This window comes from Molothrus aeneus, chromosome 18 (genome assembly GCF_037042795.1).
Source record: "Molothrus aeneus isolate 106 chromosome 18, BPBGC_Maene_1.0, whole genome shotgun sequence".
Classification (NCBI taxonomy): Eukaryota; Metazoa; Chordata; class Aves; order Passeriformes; family Icteridae; genus Molothrus; species Molothrus aeneus.
This window is the reverse complement of record NC_089663.1, coordinates 6,406,452-6,427,809: the sequence shown is the minus strand read 5'-3', so window position 1 is coordinate 6,427,809 and position 21,358 is coordinate 6,406,452. Positions and strand designations below refer to the sequence as shown.

The following is a 21,358-nucleotide window of genomic DNA, read 5'->3' as shown; positions in this document are numbered from 1 at the left end:
ACATCTGTACTGCCATGGGCTTTGCCTCACAGAAAGCAGAAGGAAGATGTTAAACCCTTGGAGCCTGTTGTCTCACAAGCTGAGTGGATCTCTTTCCCTCCCTGCTTCTGCACTGAGAACGTCCAGAGGTCAGTGGGATGGGCTCACTCCTCATGGCCACTCTCCAGGAGCTAGCACTCATGATCCTGGGGTTTATTTGCTCAGCCTGCACTCTCAGCTCCAGTTTCCCAGCCAGGAGTCATTCTGAGAGAATGGCACCAAGTGCCTCGGGTGGGGTCAGGCAGAAATGGGCCATCCCAGCCCCATACACACCCCGGAGACGTTGGATAACAAGCTGCACGACAAACAGGCACTCCCGAAGATCCCCGGAAGAGCAAAGGGCTGAGTCTCACAAAGCTCAGGTCTCCTCTCCTTGGCACCGAGGGCTCACACAGCACAGGCAGGGCCAGGCAGCTGCTGCCCCTCCCTCTCCAGCAGGAGTCAGGGCAGGGCGAGCACGGCTGTTCTGCCATTAGCCACCGTGCACAGAAACAGCCCAGACTGAAGAGCTGAGTGAACAACTGGAGTTAACTCTGGTAAGGGCTTCCCACCTCTGACTGACTTACAACTACACTGGCTCACATCCCCCAGAGCCCCAGGCTTGCATGAACCACAGCCCAAGATCCTCCAGTGCTACATTTCCAAGCATTAACCCTGAGCCTCCCTCAGCCCTGGCTGCCATGGTACACACCAGGCTGGGGCAGGCCAAGGGCTCCACAGCTGTATCCAGAGAGGTCGCTGCCATCCTGAGCATCCCTGCACTGTCCTGCCCTGCTCAGCACAGCTACATCCCTCTTCCAGAACTCAACTTCTCTTATTTCTTTTGATTTCAGAACTGGACAGTTGTACTCAAGCCAGAAACTAAACAATTCTCCTCCCCCCTCTTGGCGTCACACCCTTGCAGATGCTTGTGCAGGGTTTCACTTCCTCTTCAGCTCTTGGCCAACACTTAGCCAAGCTTTGCTCATTAGCAAAACAGTCCCTGCATCTTCTCAGCACACTCTGCCTTCCAGCCACCCCCAGCACTTGGCTGCTGTGATGCTGCTGGGTACCAGCCTTGCAGGCAAGGAATGAGGACTGAGGGAAGGGATAGCAGTCTAGAGCTGAATGTTAGCAGGTCATAACAGATTTCAATTAATGCACTGGAAATACCAAAGAGGAGGAATGAAGAGTATCACCCTATTCAGTCCTAAAACAAAGACAGCTCTTGCTTAAGTCAGAAGCAACAGATCTGTTCCACTTCCTGCAGCCCAGCCCCTGTGGTCAGCACTGTACATCCAAATCTTCCCTCTCAGTGTGCAGTGCTGCCTTCCCCTGTTCATGCTGAAGAGTGTTTCTGGAAAGCCAAGTCATGGATGAACAGCAGCACACATACATACTGATGAGGAGCATATGTTCTGGCATCTGATCCCACCACCACACACAAATCCAGCTCCTGAACACTTTTGTGGGAACAAGATGACTGCAAACCTCTTCACAGCTCCAGGGACAAATCTCTGGGAGAAAGGAATGTGTAACAGCAGACAAACATTTTTTCCTGTGCTTCAAGGCTAACCACACTGTAGACATGCACACACACACACACAAAATCCAGCCCTTATGGGAATTATTCCAGTATGCTATGAAACAACTTGCATACACTTCACAAACATCTGAAGTCACGCAAGCATTTAGAGGTGCCTCACCTTTCTCTTATGAGTAGAGCATTACACTGTGTGGTTTCATTGTCACAGGGAAACCTCTGCCTTGGGCAAGAAGGGGACAAACACTTAGTGTTGGTCAGGAAAGAAAACTTACAGGTAAGCAAAGAATGCACCCTCCAGTTCATGCTCTGTTATCCAAGAAAAGAGGCAACACAGAGGCCACTTGAACTGGAAGAGGAATGGGAATGGGAGAGGAATCCTCTCAACTTAGCCAAGAGGTATCTCAGCAAGAGGTACCTGAAGTACTAAGGATGGAGCTGAGATCCCCAGGCTTGGTTCCAGCACATATGAACAGTAACTGCAGCATGGTTACAGGAGCCACCACTGTGGGGTGTCCCAAAACAGCTGGAGAAACCCCTTGGACTGAACATTTAAAACTAATTTGGCAAAGCTCTTGAGATACACAGCAGGCACCCAGCCTGGCCTGGCACAGTGAGCAACCAGCTGGCTGAGATGGAATCTCCTCTGCATTTCCAAGATGTCCATTTCACTGGGTATTTAATGAACAGCACCTTAGACTGAAACTGGGCAATATGGGTTCTAGAAGACGCTGAACTCCACCAGTTGTTTCCCTCTCTTGATTTGCCATTCCTCAACTTTTCGAGGTCACAACACAAGCCCCTTACATTTACTGCTAGAAGCATCAAATGAAGAACAACATCAGTATGAAGCCAATAACATTTTTTGAGAGCATAAGTGGTTGTAAGAGATTCCTTGACTTTGGAGACTAAAAGCACCCAGGGACTGTGTTTCTCTTTTGTTCAAATGGCAGCAACATTTTCCCCTCTGCAATTGCAAGCTTTTGCAAAGCCCCAGCAGTTTGGAACCCAGCAGCTGAACAAGCGTCACCAGCATCTCTTGGGGTTTAATGAAGGTTGTTCCTACTCCCTCAATATCAGCAAAGATCAAGCCCTACCATCTGTTGAACTTACACATTTGGTTAATGTGCCTGGAGCACTGGAACAGCCCGGTACAACTCTCACAAGCACAGCAGAATTTTGGAGTTGTGCACAAGTAGCTGAGCGGGGAAATTGAAGTGACAAAAATCCTGTGCAGGAAGCACTTACTTCTCCTTTCCATAAACTGCAGATTGGTACTTGCACCAAGAGGGCTGAACCTCTCCCCTGCCCTGCACTCACAACTGTTTCATCCATTTGGAGCATAAATAATTGAAGAGAGACAGCAGCAGGAGACAGAATTTGTGCCCAGCTCTCCAGCAGTTCTGTTTCACCACAAAGTCCATGCACTTACCTCTTTTTACAGCCCTTTTCCAAGCAGCCAAGCAGACAAAGAATGGCAAAAAAAAAAAAAAAAGTCCAAGTGCCCAGGATGAACTTCCCTTCCCAGCCCAGCCCAGCTGTGACACAGGGCCTCCTGCAGCCAGGCTGTTTGGACAGATGCACAGCAGAAGGACAGACAGGCTGAACCTCCCGACCTGCTGCAGTCCCACCCTCCCAGCACTGTTCTGAGCCCTGAGACTCTGCCCAGCTCCGAGGGCAAGGCACCAACACTGTCTTTTGAAATGGGCCAAAAAAAATGAATGAAACACACAAGGCTTTTCACAGAGAAGTAAAAGCTTCCACTCCTATGTTGCATCTGGCCAAGATACACTGGGACATCAGAAAAACAAGCAGGGATGTGCTGCTTTAAGAGTGTTTCCAGTATTTACCTCCAGATTCTGTGACTAATTTGCTACTCCCTTTCTGGCAGGCGCATCTTGGTAGCCAGGATGCATGACCAGGGTTGGAAAACACAGAGGTTGGAAGAGACATTAATGTGGGGAGTCAAAGAGAAACAGCCTCACCCAGGGCAAGCTATGACACAGTGAGAGACTATCCAGCTGTGGTGAAATATCCCATTAGACAGCTGCAAACATAATTTTGCTTTCTCCAAGGGGGAAAAAAAAAGCCACCTCACCACAACCACCCTGAATTGACACAGAGCAGGAACACAGATCCATACTGCTGTTCCCAATGACTCAAAGAATCACAATTATAAAATAATTGGTTTAATTCTGAGAAAATTGAAGAGTCAGTGGTAGTCTGTTCTCCTTCCAGATTCCATACTTTTCTGCACAAGCAAGAATGTTCCTCTAGCCACAAGACTAAAAGAACTGTTATTGTAAGAAAAACATTTAGGTGAAAGATGGAAATGCTACAAAGGAACAGTGCAGGTACAAGTCCTCCAGGCTACTCCAGCTGAGACTTTGGGGAGATTCTGTAAAGACTAAACTCTGCTTTATGGTCTTTGTTGTACAGTTGCTGTACAAGAGAACCTACCACTCTGATGATACTTCTCATCACATGTTTCACAAAACTCAGTTAATCAATTTTCCCCACATAGGTATCTACATAGGAACTGAGGGTCACATTAGGTCAAATTCAACCTCAAGCTCAAGGCAAGCACAAGGAATCACCACTTTTCCCTCCTCTTAATCTGTTCTTGGTCATCAGCAGCTGCCTGCACTGAGTTGCCCTCAGTGTGATGGGCAGTATCTACAACTACCCCGGGTGTCTCAGCTCTATGCAGAGTGCAGTCTTTCACTTACCTGTAGCCCATCTGGGCTTATTTCTCCATAAGCTCAGTAGAGAAAAGGAGAAGGCAGTTCAGTACACATTAGCAGGGAACTGGGGGATTTCCACCAGCCAGTGTTCTCCAGTAGGCAAGGCTGGGGTTGAAAGTTGACCTTAAAAATGATCCTCTGTGTTGGCACAGTTGCTATTTTAGATAGAAGACATCTCTGCTGTTGCAATATCTGCTGTTCCAGGAATGATAGAAATCTTTGCTCCATTTTTTATAAGAAAAAAACAAAGGAGTCTGAATGTAAGTTTTTAACATATAAAACCCAGATTCTCAAAACTGAAACATAAGGGCAATGAATTCAGTTTTCAATGACTCGAACTGAAACCACTCCTACAATCAAAGTACTTTTTGCACAGCATCTTCTCTATACACAGACCCCCATATATATTTTTACTGACAAGCAGACCACTTAAAAATAAGTTCAAGTAGAAAAAAAAGACTAAACTGAATGCAAAAGGCACAGCCCTGTAATTTCAAACCCACTGAAAGAACTGGATCCACCAGATAGTCTCTGCTCCCACACCCAAACAACTTTGCAAGTTGATGGGGTGGGGAGAGATCAACTTGGGAAGGAGAGGTTCCCATCCTCCTGATTTAAAAAGAAACAATGACTTCAAAGAACATGAGAGACATGAACCTGAATGGGCAGGAGCCAGCTTCAGAGACACAGCAAGGTAACACCCCAAACACACACACGCCAACAACACTAGATAGGAGGCATATCCTGCAGGAGTGTGCCAGGAGACTCCAGTTTAACCAGGTACTTGCAAGGTTTCACCTTTACTCCTCCCACAGCAACACCTCTGGCTTTGGCAGAGCATCCATCTGCTGTACTTGCCCTGTCAAACTCTTGACAAAGTGCTGGGTTTCCCTACATGGGGCCTACTCCTCTGCACACATGACATTAGTTATTGCTTCATTTCCTACACAGCTCCACCATGAGAATCTCTCTTAGGGATCCAGTAGTAAATAAATTGCTAGGAAAGAAACCATCCCTCTCCAAGAGGTGCTGAGCTGAGGTACAATAAAACTAAGGAGCTTGGTGTCACCAGGCAACCTGCCACAGAGCTCCACAGCAGCCCAAGCTCTTAAACCACAACCCTTCCCCTGGGAATGCTGGATGCTCTGCACGCAGAGACCAGGATGAAACCTCCACTGACTTCAGTAATTAAGAGGTCATTCCTTGGAAATCAGAGAGCTGGAGAATCTCCCATTATTTTTTCCTGATGAATGGCAGTAATTAGGAGCCCAATCTGCAAATCAGAGTACCCTGAACCCAGACAATGCATCAGCCCTGACCACGCTGTGAGGGAGGATGAACACACATTCTTTGACACCACATTGTTCCATTCTATGGACTGGTAAGTCATGAATATTATTAAGACTTTACCAAAAGCAACCCTACTTACATGCAATCTATTGTACTGCCCTCTAAGAAGCTCCCTTCATTTCCCAAATATTCATTAAAAAACAGCTTTTGTAATTGTTTTTAAAAAACCAATTCAGACAAGAACTATAGCTTTAGTAAAGCCTTTCAATTGTTATCTGCTGTCAGATGCAAGAAGATTGGAAAAAAGGCAGAAAAATCCCGCTCTTAAAAAATGCTAAATAAAAATCATTTATGCTTTTGTGTATTCAGTTTAATTTTAACAGATTGCTTTGTGTTCACAGCTTGGTTTCCCCTTTCCATCCACAAGTAACAGGCCTGGCCCAAATGCACAATGAACTGTGCTCTGTCATGCAGGAGCCACTCTACACTCAGCGTAAGACACGCGGTTACACACACACCTCCTCCACACTGCAGGAAAGATCTCCTCTGCCCAGCTGGAACTGCACTGGCCTGAACACACGGGCTCTTTGGGCTCCAGACTCCAGCCCACTTCTGCCTATGCAGTGTGACAAGAGCCTTCAGGAGTTATGATAATATCTACAACAGACTCCTCTGATCTCTGCCTCGCTTCTTCCCCTAGGGAATGCACAGAAAGGAGCCTTATACATAACCCCCTTCCTTCTTCATTTAAAAACATGAACTGTAGAAGCATGGTTTGGGGGGGATGTCACAAAGCTTCTCCCCACTTCACAGCTTACACTAGATGTTCCACAGTGTCAGAACACATTCTGGATTGCTTTCATCCAGAAATAAACCAAGAATTAACTACAATGTTCACAATAACTACAAAATAGTAGCAAAATTTCAAGTACCTTGGGAAAAATGCATCTGGTGATCCCATTATCCTATTACCCCTAGATTTACTTTGTTCTTCTCATCACTGCGATCAGCAGCCCACAAAATGCACAGTGCCAAGTCTGCATTATATAGGGAAGCACCATCTCTTGCCATGGCCAGGTAAATACCCAAGCTGCTACAAAGCTAGTTTGCTTTTTTGTGGCCCAAAAAGGCTGTGCAGTACTAGGGTCTTAGCAGGCAAGGTGTTTGCTTCATACAGAATTGGAGCCTTAGAGAAAGACTGGACTCAAGGGTAACTGTAAACCAGGCTGGGAATGGGTGAGATTCTTCCCATGCACTGCTCTGCTGCGTTAACCATCATCTCCATCCCCACCCTTGTGAGACAGAAAGGCTCTTTCCTTTACAGCAGACTTCCCTATATCATGATAATGGGTACTGAGGAACACACAGGACCCTGATAACCCCTCACTTAAGCATTCAAGCTCTGCAGAGGAAGATTCATCTTCTTTTCAAACATCCTAAATCCCTCCAAATACCAAATAGACAACAAAAAAACCTGTCGATGTCATCTGATTGCATCACCCCTCCTCTCTCTCCAGGACTCAAAGGCATGTCTCCAAATAGCTATTAGCTTTGCAAAGCAAAACAGATGTTTCCTAACACCCAAATCCTGGCCGCCTGCGAGGTGCCGATCGGCTGCAGCACCAAGGAGCGGCAGGAGCGGGGCTGTGTCTGCGCATCTGTGCTGCGGAGGGGAGAGGGATGCGAGACGTGCTCCCAATACCCAAACGCCTCTGCCAGCCCCGCGCCGCCTTTCTCCATCCGAACCCGCTCGACACACCCAAAGGCAGCGACAAAAAAGAAAGCCAAGCCAAAACCCGGGGGAATGCGGCAGGCAAAGCGCCTATTTCCCGGATGAATGCGGCCAAGCGGCCGCCGTGCCCAGGTAGCAGCCGCATCCCCGCGGAGAGCCGAGCTCACCTACCTGCTTCTCCTCTGCGGGGCGGCGCGGCCAGGGCGGGATGCCCGCGGGGGGAACCGGCAGCGGGGAGAGAAAAGGAGAGACGGTGAGGCGAGGGGGACGCGCCGGGCCGCGGGGCGGAGCGGCCGCGCGTCCCCGCCGCCTCACCTGGGTTGACCAGCTTGCTCTTGTACCGCATGGCCGTGCTCATGGTGCCTGCCCGGAGCGACAGCCGTGCCCGTGTGTGCGAGCTGGCTGGGGGACTGAGGGAGTGCGAGCGGCGGGGCCGCCCCGCGCCGCCGCCGAGGGGCCGGGGCCGCCCATCCCGGGAGCCGAGCCCGCCCCGGGCCCGCCCCCGCCGGTGACAGCCGGGCCGGGGGCTGCCGGAGCCGGGCAGGGCAGGGGACCCGCCGGTGACAGCCGGGCCGGGGGCTGCCGGAGCCGGGCAGGGCAGGGGACCCGCCGGTGACAGCCGGGCCGGGGGCTGCCGGAGCCGGGCAGGGCAGGGGACCCGCCGGTGACAGCCGGGCCGGGGGCTGCCGGAGCCGGGCAGGGCAGGGGACCCGCCGGTGACAGCCGGGCCGGGGGCTGCCGGAGCCGGGCAGGGCAGGGGACCCGCCGGCCGCAGCACCGGAGCGATCCCCCCCTCCAGCCCCGCCCCGAGCCAGCGGCTGGAGAACACAGCCCCGGGCCCGGCTGATGGGCAGGAATAACCCCCGCAGCCACCCTACACCTCCCTGAAGGTTTAAACACTATAAAAGGCAGCACTCCCTGCTCTCGAATAGAAACACAGCATCGAGAAGGACGTATACAGTATCAAAAAAAAAATACAAAACCCAAACACAAATGGAGTAAATAGGAAATGTGTTTCCAGATTTAACATCTCAAAATACAGTGGGAAGTCCTGAATCATACTGCAACCATGCTGTGTGAAGTAGGAATGTGTGCTCTGTTTCCATTAAAAATTTTAAAGAGGTTATATGAGAAGTTATTTTAGGTAAAAGCTGTCAGCATAACTCTAAGACAAGGCAAGAGAGAACTTAAATGAAAAGCAGCAGTTGCACATGACATGAGAACAACTCATAGAAAACTCAACAGCAGAGAAGAAAGGAGAATGGGATATGAAGACTAAGGACACCCCGATCCTTCCCCTGACTTCCATGGCTGCAGGGAGGGGTCATGCCTTTACCATTTCAAGGACAGGCAAATGATCAGACCTGAAACTCTTCAGAATAAAGGACAGGATAAGCTTGGCAGGGTGATGGCTGCATAACTGAAGGGCACTGCCCTGCCTGGAACAAACGTGACACTGATGCCATAATACCAACTGTTCAAATCCTTGTAGTCATCACAGCATTTACCTTGGCATTTCTTCCACCTTCTCATTCAAAACATCCCTCATAACAAAACAAGGAGACACTTCCAAGGCCTGGCAATCCAAGGCACATACATTTTAAAACCACATTAGCTCACCCTGAGTTCACTTTTAGCCATTGATTCAAAGCATCAGAAAAAAATGAATCAGGTAATTGTCAGCAAATTTCCTTGTTTTTAAATGCTAGAAAGCCTCAGACCATCAGAGACTCTGCACCACAATTAAAGGCACCAATGAACTAATCAGCCTTTCATGAGTTGTTTTATACTCTGCCACAGTGTTTTAAAACTAATGAACACTGAAAGGACTGCAGTGAAATGCTCTTTGATCCTGCTGAACAGTCGTTAAAAAAGTTACATGTGGGCACTTTGTCCCAGTGCTGGAAAACATCTGACTGGAGAAGGCCAGGATGAAATTCAGAGCAAAGGACTTGTCTTGCAAGGCCCTGGGACTGCCAACACCTATGGGAGCTGAAATGCAAAGTCAGAAAGCAGGGTCTAGCCAGTGTCCTCTGTCCAGAGAGCTCCACAGTACAAAGACTTGGCTTAACAACTATATATTCCCCCAGTAAGCTGTTAAGTATTTTAACAAAACCAAGTTCAAATGTAACTGAAAACTAACATCAGTCAAGATCAAAGAAGTGGTAGAAAGCATAAAAAAATAAAACTACATTGAAAGGAAAATACTCACATATGGAATCAGCAGCTCTACAAGCCCTTCTTGGACAATTATTAAAATAGATCTCAAACTTTGAGCCAAAATGCTCCATCTGGAATCCACAAACCCAAAGAAAGCACAGACTATCAATCAGTACTCAGTATCACCAAGTAAAAAGCTTTTCACTGAGGCTTCCTACACAAGACCCGTGACAGTGACTTTAGGTGCCTTGCTTTAAAGAGAGAGAAAAAACTCCTCAGTTTTTAATAAAATTAAAGACTACATGCTTTTGAGAGTCTGCTTCCCCATTGTCCTAGCTGGCTTTGAAAGGCAAAGCTTTCATGCCACCTTTGCTCAGAGAGCTAATCTAGCTTGTACCTAAGGTCTCCAACTGAAGTCTGGGTTTCTCAGGAGGGGTGTGGCTGTCCTGACTTTCACAAGCACAAACGGACAGCACATAATTAAGAGGGTTGCAAAATACGATGCAAAATCCTGGAAGAAAAACAAGAAATGTGCAAATAACAGCAAACAAATGATGAGAAAAAGTTTGCCATTAAGTCTCTCACCTTGGCCCTCTGGACAGACATGGGTAAATTAAAATCTTCATAAAAATGGCAGAAAATTTGTGTGAATGCAAATCTGTCACTCCATTTCTTCTTTCAACTTTGTTACAGCAGCCACTGAAGTAACAAGGTAATGTCCATTTTAGGCAGTTCAACTCCAAGCAAGCCAAATATGCATCCCAGTAATGCCAATCATTTATGAATCCTATCCTGATTAAACACTCATTGCTAGACAGCAAAATTAGGGGTAATCATTACATGAAAGACACCCTAATTTAGTAAGAAGACAAAGTGTCTCAATCCTGTATTTGGAAAGTCACTTACACTAGTGCATATATAAAACACACAAGACTACAAAAGCATGCAGAATAGAGCTATACTCAGCAATGACATAAAGGAAATAACAACATTTATGAACTTATAAAGTAAGGTGTGTGATCAGATTTTCCAAGATATTCATCCACCCAAAGACATCAGTAGGTGCTTAATGAACTTTGGAAAAAAATGGATGTGAAGCATTGCTACCTAACTTACAGGTAAAACACTTTTTAAAGTGTTTTGAAATGAAATCAATGCAGTTTGCAGGTATACAAATTTTAGAAAACACCTTCATATCCCAGGGTAAACATCAGAACTCCTTTGAATATGCACCGTGCACAATGCCATTACAGCATTTGATACATTAGCTTGAAAAGGCAAAATAAAACAAGAAAAACCACCCCAAAAAGAAAATCAACGTTTTCCACATTCATACAATTTATTACAAAACTTCAAAGTAGTGCTATGGTATATATAAAAAATCAGGACATGCCATCGCTCAGCTGACAGATAGAAATGCCTGTGACAAATTTTTGCCATCAATTCTTGCAACATGAAGCCAAACCTCCAGAGGCATCCACACAAGTTGTTGGTGTGTGGAGTGTTTAGGTGAGTTAAGGCACGGCGATTTAGAAAAGTCAGCTTTTTCCAACCACTGGTGACTCATCAGCGTTTCGTACATTTTCTCATACATCACACAAATGCAAATCACCAGAGATGAAGCTTCAAAAGCAACAAAAGCACAGAGGAAGTTCTGAAAAACTGATACGATACATAATAACCTAAAATGGCAGGTGAAAGGTATAATACTGTGCAAACACACGTACATTTACCGTAAACACGCCACAAAGTCTTAGTATTAACCACAAAACTGTTCAGAACAACCTAGCAGATAAATGATTAATTCTTAAAACCCACCACAATGACTAGTCCAAACAGTGTACTCTTGGCAGTTTCTGAATAAAAAGGTACAGGAAGGATAATAAAACCACATTGGTAAGTATGAAGACAGTGTTATGAAAGGAATCAAAAAAGATACACTATAAGTTGAATAACAATGATTATATAAAACAAGCAGGTTTACAACACGATCTTCAGACTTTGTGTTTTAATGCAGGTCTTGGTCTGTGGCATCCAGCTTTAGCATTTGAACGTTACCACGGGCAAAGAAAAGAGAGCACCCATCCACTTAGAGAACCGTATGCTGCTGGGAACAAAAGTGGAAAACAGAGCATTAGAAAGGACAAACTCTCAGCACTGTCAGAGCACTGGGGGCTGTCAGAGCCCCTCTGAGCAAAGCAGCACAATCCAGGGAATGGGGAGTTGCAGTTCCTGCAGCACAGGCACCTGCATTGCAACTAGATCAGCTGGGCAGTTTGGTCCCAAATATTTATCACAAATGTCCAGTAAGAGCTTCTAAATGAGAACTTATTTTTAGCTGCATAACTTCTTAGGCACCCACACCCCCCCAGCTCCTCTCAACAGTCCTGCACACAGCACATCGACCTTGGCCTGCTCTGTGAAGCATTATTGCTGCTGAGGGAAACAAACCACTCAGCTAAACAGGGCAGGCAGTAGGCAGCAAGCTCAACATCATGCTCCAACACTGCTAAGGTAAAGCAGGAAAGCAGATATTTTTTCAAGCATTCATACAGCAGTGTTCCTGTGGCTGAAAAAAAAAATCAGAACGGATACTGTCTGTAATTTCAAAAATAACTATCAGTTTTGGGTATTTCTACAGTTACTTGCCAATCAAAAAAGCTGCTACAAAGAAAGCAGAATCCCAGCTTTTCCTGAAAGTTGGATCCCGCTTAAGAAGTTGTGTCAGATTTGGAACTCAGGGGATACACCCCAAATTCTCCAGTCCCAAAAATCCTAATTCCTGACAGAAAAAGTTAGTTTAATCTAAATGCTCATCTGGATGGAGAAAATAGAAATATCCTAGAAAACACTATTGTGTTTCTTTGCCAACTCACTTGTAAAATGCACTGTAACACTCATCCAGACTAGAGTGGGGATACAGAGCCATGTGTTTTGCTCTTTGTCCTTCTCACTGTGGGAGTTCTGTTCAATACACAATTCCTTCTCATTTTAAGGAGCCCATCACTTCTAATAACAACTAAACAAGCAAGCTAGCAATAAGGCTTTAAAGCCAGAGTCCATAAATTGCTAAGCAAATTCAATACTCAAATTCAAACTCAACCTGCTGTGCTACACTGCTACCTTGAGTTTGAAAGAGAAACTTGGTTTCTGCCACTGCCTGCCCAACTCTAATCTGTTACAGAAGATACCTCAAGAAGAAACTGTAACTCATGTTTCAGACTCACAAAAAGACTGGGATTTCCAATAAACATGAAGCTTTGGGTTCTAAGCGCAGCTGCGCATTGATGTTAGCAGCATTAGCTACAAAATGCCTACATTTTACAAGCTCCTAGAACACATTTGGGCACAGTATGTCTGTGTCCTTTCAACATGGATTCATTTCACTGCTCTTTCATCCTCATCTCCTTGTAAGGCAATATTTTGTGATACAATTAGGTTGATAGTATTCTTGCCAAGTTTGACCTCCAGCTTTACTAGACCAACCTTACAGTCCCCTATGCTCATTTCACCAACACCCAGAGTTAACAAATGCCTCCATCTGCACCAGGAGTTCATACTACTATTGAACAAAGAGGATATTCCTCCAGTGGGCCATTAAAACAAAATTCTCTCAGTAAGCAGCATAACTAGCAAGAACTACATACACCTGCACCCTGATCCAGTGGTCACAGCTCAGAGTCCTGTATTTGTGAAGATTTTGAACACCTTGTAAAGAAATGGGTTTGTTTCCCCCTCAGCTCTTACAAGAACACCACTACAACACAAGGTGACTTGGCACCTCTGTGTTCACTTCTGAACTCCAAATGAGAGAAATTTGCTTGATAAGCAGCTACATTTTCTCACTCATCTCAATTGTTTTTCTTCAAATATCACCCATTTAATGATAACTACTGCCCTTTGAGTGTCCCATCATCAGCAAGAACTTTGAGAAATGGCATCTTTCCAAAAGGCAGAGGAGTACTGGATGACACCAATGCTCTGCTGTAGGTTTTGACTCATTTTGTCACCACACCCCAAACATTTTGGTTTTCTGGTGTTTCAGTCACCCTCTGTTGACTTCACTGCTTCAAGTTTGTTCCCCTTCCTTTGCTACTCTGTAGCAAGACCTCAGACTTCCCCACAGCAAACATCATCAGCCCAGTTCACAGAAAATTACAAAATTGGCCTTTAAACTGATGACCAATGCTCATCAGTTATTTATGTCAATAGGGGTGATAACCACAGAGTCACATCTACATATCAGGATCCAAGCTTCAAAACTATCAGAAATGTTCCTCTGTTTCTTTAGGGAAAAGTGGCCCTGACACATTTTCAGGTTCCTCATGTTACCTTACAATTTCCAACACAAGTCTGTTCTCTAGAGGTGAAAGAACTTGTGCCAGCCCATCAATGCAGGGCTTGCAGACTTCCCCACAGTCAGAGGAGCTGAGGAGAGCTGGACACTGACAGCACTCTCCTGGTCTAGTTTCTAGCCAGAGAAACATCCACTGGCAGTGCCAGGCAGTTGCTACAAATACTACAAATTTGCCCAAGCTTCACATTCTCTGGGCTCTCAATTTCAGTTGCCAAAAAAACTACAACATCATTTCTACTTCCTCAAATGACATTTCTCATCAGATCAATTCAGCATTCAGCAGCATCGTTTTAGAAGCCTGGTTGCTATGACAGTGCTTTGTGTTCTTCTGTTAAATGATGTCAATTCACTGGGAGAAAGAAGGAGCTGTTTGGTGTCTTTAGCACTGTTCTTATCAAGAACCAGAACAGTGTTAATGTGCTCAGGAGGTTTTAAAATGCTTGTGGAAATCACAAGCTATACTAATAGAATTTTCAACATCCTACAGATATTTTAAGCGCAAGATGCTTGGGTTTCTTTTTTGTCTGAACATATTTTCCTAACTATAACTACATTTCCAGATGGCTGTATTAGCATTCCACAGCCTGGCTTCTGTTACTGATTTGTCCCAGTATGATCTTGAAACTGAGTGAAGACAGACAAATCAGATTTGTAAGAATAACAAGAGGAAAACAGATTGCAGAGAGATACACTTTGAGAAGCAGAGGAGGAAAAGGAAGAAACATCCACCAATAACCATTTCACTTGGTACAATTATTCCTGATTTTCATAATAATTGCTCATCTGAGATGCATAAGTTCAGAAACTTGTAAATATGCTATTGGAGTTACTGCAGGCTTATTCCAAAAGCATTTCATATTTGAGCACCCAAATAAAACTAAATATGTTTTAGGTTTTGCTACCTTATTCCACCTTCCATCTTTGTTTTCAATCCTTCATGTGAACTGTCAAATATAAGAACCAATAAGCTCCTACACTTCATAGCAGTGTCTTGTGTTTTGCAAGAAAAAACAAATCCAAGAAAGATTAGCAAGGGGAGTATATCAAAAGTCAGGGTAAAAAAATTGTTACTGCTTATTCTAAGAATATTCTGGTGTCTAGCTGTGCTCTCATTGCTGCTCCACCTGCACTAGTTGCACACAGAAGCTATTAAATGTTTAGAGGAAAGAGACAAAAGTGTAGGTCAACACACCTTTGTCAGGGCTGCACTCAAAAGATCTTAATCACCACAATCTGTTCTCACAGGCTTTTGTCAGAAACTGCAGTTGGAAACAGGAACAACCAGTGTGCCAAAATCATCTTCCTTTTCTACCTCTAACCCAGTCTCCACCAGCACTCATCTTCATTTCCTTTCAGGATTCTACTTCTCCACAGCTAGAAATCTGTCTGTCCTCTTTGGAAACTTTGAATGTATTCCCTGCATCTAATTTTTGCCTTTGTCACTCCCCTTATTCTCTTACTCCAGCCTTGAAAGTAAAGGAAACTGTTTGAAGTGAATTCTCCCTTTGCTTTTTCCATAAAACCTTTTAAGATGGCCCTATTCAAAAGGAATCAGGCAAACCAGATCTTCCAGTCATCCCATCTGTGTAGCACTTTCTGGTAACACAGACTTGTCAGTCTTTTTGGCAACAATTTGGGTTTAACACTTTTTAATCATTATGCAATGCTCCTCCTAGAAAACCCCAAAGCATTCAGCAATCTCCTCCCCACTCCAAAATACACCTGAAATCAGAAGTGGGTATTTCACATATTTGATATTAACACATTTCATTACCCTATTGTTTATTCTCCAGCTCTTACCTATGAAGGTCTACATACCACACCACACCCCACTTTTCCCAAAATACCTGAAAACTGTACTTTATGTAGGGGAAAATATTTTAAGGGACTTTTGAAGAAAACACAAAAAATTAGGTATATATCCAAAATAGAAAGAGTGAAAATATTAATTTTTACATTAACTTTCTGTTTATAAACTCATATATTTTTCTCAGTACAAAGTAAGGGTGCAAAAGAGCAATGGGAGGAGAGACTGCACTTTCAGTAGAACAGGTGATCCTTTAAAGTTCTTGTAAAACTAGAACCTGAGAGATGTTCAAGATAAGCTGTGATAGAACAAAAAGATTAATACCAACTACATTTAAATTTGTTGGCAGTTTGGCTCTGTTAGCCACTGTGTTAATTACAAGTTTCCTGGTTTCTCTAGAAATAGTAATTTCAATAAAATACAGCAAATAAATCTGATGGGAATGGTGGAGGTTGAACTCATCACACCTAAGTTGCAAAGTCAGTTCACATGCATGAGAGAAACTTTCCCAAGGCTGAGCTCTGGATGAGGATTCCCTTCCACATGCAGGATCATAAAGCAACACCCTGCTTTAGGAGCACTGCATCTCCAGTTCTGACTGCATACTGGCCAACAAATTACGCTAAAAAAATCAATCTATCACTCTCTCTCTCTCAAGGGTAACAAAACCAGAAGTTCCAAACTCTTTCCTAAAAGCAATCTGTCAAACATGATTTCCACAGCAGCTGCAGAAATGCAGCTTAGCAAATTCCAAAGTAACAGCAAGACCTCCATGTATGAGGATCTCATTCAAATCCTTCTCAGAATCATCCATACTCAAGTATTTCAGCCCAATTAACTTCACCTCAAGATTTAGTTCAAATCACAACAAGATCATGGGAACACTCAGTTAAATCTGCAAAGTCTGCTTAACAAACAGAGTGGTGCAAGCTTCACTCCAGATTAGCAGAGTGAGGTATCTACAGGAGAACATTTCCCTAGGACAGACATGAGCATGCTCAGAACTCTGTTTACTTAAGTAGCCATGGCTGCAAATTGAGCCTGGGACAACCCATGCTCCAGTTCCTTTTTATAAAGGCCATATCCAGTATTGCCAGAAGCTGTGAAACACAGGGGATCTGGGGCCATTTCTGGCTAACCATTAATGGGAATACTACATCCCATCAGCCCTCAGATACTGATTGCACAGCAAAGGCAGCATCTAGGAACTGAGCAAAGAACTCTGAATATATTTGTATCCCTTGCCATCCTCTGCCCTGCCAACAACAACTGTGGACAAGGGTAGATTTATGGTGTGTTTTTCTTATTGAGTATCAGTTTGAAGGTGTCATATGATTAAATATGATTTCTAACACCTACAAGGAACTGAGCTCCTTAGCAAAAACCAGCAACAATAATTTACACTAAAAAAGCTTTCCTACACTAAATAACTATTTCTACAAATGGTAAGAATTTGGCCACATGACAAGAAAGTCACAGTGAAAACTTGGAACCTTCAATTCAGACTATAGTATTTAACAATGTTGAACAGGCTGCAAAATGACCAGCTCCTGGCTGGACAATGAGAGCTCTCTGTCAGACACTGCTTTCATGTACACCATGTGGTTAGCCACAAAATTATCCTCAGTGTTTAGATTTCCAACTCTGGGAAAACATATCTTAGTATGGAAGTTGGAAGACATGATGTGAAGACTCCTCCATCTGCAACAGTTGAAACTGTGACTGTAAGAAACCTGAGACTGAATTACTGAATTCCCCTTAAGTACTTCACTCAGAGGTAACAGTGCCCATAGCAGTAAAACCATCGACTTCTGCTTAAGTGAGAATCCAGGGAATAAGTTTATTTCTTAATGATTTTTTTCTTTTTTTTTATGTAAACAGGAAGACTGAAGGTTCAAATAAAGGCAACAAAAAATCTCCTTATTTTAGGCTTGGAATGTTGGCAGCTGACACAAGGTCATAAGGGATAATATAATCCATTTTATTCAAGCTTTACATTCCACAAGACCAGCAATCACAACTAGAGTATTAAACTGAAGTATTAAGCAACAAGGTTTCTCATATCCTTCCATTTTTTGTTCTTGCATTTAAAAGAAAAATTCTACCAGAAGAAAGAATGAGTATGTGCTACAGGAATTTTTTTCTTCACTCGCTCTGATCTCCCCTAATACATCAGACATATCAAGGGAGTCTATGTTCAGTACACCTGAGCAAAATTCTGTCTGGCTCTTTGAGAAAACGGTTAAAAACTCAGCAGCCTACATACCCCAAAACACTCTATCTTTTGTTTACATATTAAATTAACTTTCTGACCAGCTTGTGCTAACAGAAGCAAAGCCTGATGATCCAAAAGTAAGACACTGAAGAGAAGGATTTACAGGTCTTAAAAACAGCTGGAAGATAACACTGGCATATATCTTTTCTAGTCTACTCATGACATCACTTTTTCCTATTAAGTACAGTAAATGCAAGGCCAATGTGCAAAATTAACAATAATCATTGCCAAAATCTTATGTAAGAGGTGAAACAAGTCAGAAAAGCAATACCTGATGCATCCAGCTGTTAAGCACCTTAGTCATCACCAGGCTTCATCCTCATCTGGGCTTGCATCTGGGCAATCATCTCCTGCATGCGGCGCAGCTGGAAGAGAAACGCACCCAAGTGTTCACAACAATTGCATGGGAAGAAAATCCAAGAATCCTTAAAATCCAATAATCCAAAAATCCAAGAAACCTTAAAACTTTTATTGCCATGGTAGAACACAGATTTTCCTCTTCACAAACTGGAAATATTCAATAATTCACATAACTGAATATTTTGGTTTTCTCCATCTCTTATTCTTCAGTTCAGCACCTCTAACTTTCACAAAAGATTTGTAAGAACACTTGTAAGGAAAATTAAGCAATAGAATCCAGATCTTTGGAAGCCAGCTATGCTTGCAGACCTGTGAATCAACATTTAACCCACAATTAGGAAAGCATATCCTTTAGGTGTGCAAAGAGCTTCACCTGAATGTGGCAGCTTTGTTCTGATACAGGTGCTCAAAGCATAAGATCATGTAGAACACTCATCCTGTGACTATCAGAGAACTCTGCAAATTTGTAGCAGCAGTACAAACCAAACATGAAAACAAGATTTAAAAACTATTTCAAATGAGAAATAGAAAGATGTTTATAAAATTTGGAACACCAGACTAAACATATTAAGCAGCAATACTTTTTACAACTAAACAATTACTCTTCCAGGAAAAAATTGTTTGCTTAAGGCATTTTCTTATAACACTTAAAAGTTAGTTTCCATTTCATAAAAGGCCACTTTATATATAATGCTTTGTTGCTTGTTTTGGTTTTTTTTTCAAAAAAAGAGAAAATATTAACGAAAACAACTGATCCTAAGACAGAAGAAAGAACGCTAATATGGATTTTCAAAGTATATATGCAAATACCTCTAATTTGCTTTACAAATGACTGGGTACTTCCTTCCAAGTGCAGGTGGGGAAGCTCCACATACAGAGCCCCATTTTCCAAGGTGGGAAGGAAATGTGCTGCTGTTTCCATGCACATTGTATAACCTATGAGTCCACCTCAAACCAGAGATCATGTATAAATCTGAGGCTTGTATAGCAATTTCTCTTTTTTTAAATTTATGTAGAGAAGTGCTTCCATTTATTTTCAGGGGGGAAACTAACTGAAAAAGCACTCTGTCTAAGCAATTATACTCTATTTTCATCCAGTCAACCACATTAACTATTGTCATACTTGTTACTCCACCAGGTTCAATACAAAAGAGCCTGAGACAAATGCTTGAATATATGCATGTGGTGTTGCTGTTGTTTTGTTTTGTTTAAAAAATCCAACAAACTGAAAGAAACATCACAGAACAAGAAAAACTAACTGCAAGTGCCCATATCACTTTTTCTTGCCTGCTCCCAGATACAGATTTAGGAAAAAGTAAGAAACAGAAGATTAACTAAAGAGTAAAAAAGATTGCAGCACAGCCAGCAGTACCAGAGCTGCCTAAAACTCACTGGCTTATGGACTTAACCTCTTGCTGCAGCAGCACAGGGCTCAGAGAGACTAATTCAGGTTCCTGTGACTGCTGCAGAGATGGCCTCTGACAAAAGGAGATTCACACAGGAACAGCATGAAATGCAGCTAAGTCTGTGAGGATTATTATAAACCCATCTACATCTTTCTGCTAAGTACTTAAAACAAAAAGCTTCTGATCAAGATGGCAAAATGTTGCAGAAAGGAGGAAAAAAAAAAAGCAGAAAGTTCCCAAAATGTGTGTTGCATTGATTCCATGATACAAGAAAAAAGAAAAGCTTCAAAGATCAACTTGTAAATATGTTAGACACCTGGTCTTTTGAACTGCCTCTCTGCAGAGTTACCATCAGAATAAAACTAGCTTTTTGTAAGCTCTCCTACTTGAGCTTTCCCAAGAGCACTCCAAGCTGAGCCATGAAACATTCCCAAAATAGAAACCATTCAGTAATCACAGGGGGAGATACTGCTGCACACATATTATGGTGATTGCTCAAACACAGAATTCTGCTAATAGCCAACATTATATTTTAAGACTTAAATACAGCATTGAGAATTGCATTTTCTTAACTTTAACTGATAAAAATATGCCCATAGCACAGAATAAATCAGATGCTGCATATGACACAAATATAAGGTAGCACAAAAGCCCCAGGAAAACTACTCTGCTCTTACAGTCAGAGTGTAAAAGATTTTCCTTTTCCATCCTCATGTGGTGCTTTTGAGACCTAGTGGTGAAGTCTCAGTCTTTTCCATTAGGCAAGGAATGGCAAGTTTCTGAAGCTATTTTAGAATAATCCAGTAGAAAACCTTTCAGGCACAAGGCCTGTGAAAAAAACAAGGTACATTGTTGTCAAATTAAGAAAAGGGAATCAAGCTCTATTGTGCTCAAGGAGTAACCACGTCAGTCTCTTCAGCAATTCCTCTTTGAGTAGAGGACAGGACACAAGAGGTGCTCCTCCATGTTACACTACAAACAAAACCAGCTCATGTTCACCTTTCTGGACCTACTGAATAGACAGAAAAACCTCTGCTCTTAATAAAGGAGGATGTAGAAGAATCACACCAAAGACTGAAATTGATGTCATGTCAACATCTTCATTCCCTTTGCTGTTGGGGACTGCAAGCATCAAGGGCAGAAAATGACTTTGATCTTGCTCAGCAGAGTCCTCTCACTTGCAAGAGCAGCATTGATATATTTGTGCTCATCCCCTAAAGAACAGATGCTACAACATGACAGCATAGGGCCAATGCACATCATGAGTGGAAGGAAGCTAGGAAACAATGTTTGGAAATCTGTTAAAACAAATAATTCCTGTAAATTCTCAGATAACAAAAGGCAAAAGAATAAACATAACCTTGGTATAAATGCCCCTTAGTTTACTTATGTCAGGTCTACAATTTAGTTCAAACAATCATGTAACTACTGCAGCAAACCAGAAAGGAAACAAACATTTAAAATGAGAGCTAAGGTTACAGAGTTAAAAGTGAACCATACATCTGGTTAATAGAATCCACAGCCTAAACAGAAACCACAGACACAGCTCTGCTGTATCTACAGGATTGCATCTCAATACTGACAGACACTACTCCTATTTAAACAACATGAACAACTTCTCAGACAACATGCAGGTATCACAGGAGGAGGAGAAATATTAAGAAAT

At 43.2% G+C, this 21,358-nt stretch overlaps 2 protein-coding genes across 4 annotated transcripts in view; both read right to left on the bottom strand.

Moving 5' to 3' along the window:
* Positions 1-7,574, bottom strand: part of SEPTIN5 (septin 5) — a 42,186-nt gene extending 34,612 nt beyond the window's left edge. The window contains exon 1 of the mRNA XM_066562532.1: positions 7,499-7,574. The gene's annotated coding sequence lies outside the window, so the exon portion shown is untranslated. The remainder of the gene's footprint in view (positions 1-7,498) is intronic.
* Positions 7,575-10,803: 3,229 nt separating this feature from the next.
* The window catches only part of LOC136564517 (septin-2), a 34,026-nt gene continuing 23,471 nt past the window's right edge, over positions 10,804-21,358 (bottom strand). For 2 of the 3 annotated variants that reach the window (XM_066562535.1, XM_066562533.1), the window contains exons 12-13: positions 18,198-18,291; positions 10,804-11,591 (exon numbers count right to left, since the gene is read on the bottom strand). In XM_066562535.1, the coding sequence (XP_066418632.1) occupies positions 18,223-18,291 (69 nt within the window). In that variant the 3' untranslated portion in view covers positions 10,804-11,591; positions 18,198-18,222. Of the gene's footprint in view, positions 11,595-18,197; positions 18,292-21,358 lie in introns of all 3 variants that reach the window. The other variant, XM_066562534.1, reaches the window with a different exon arrangement.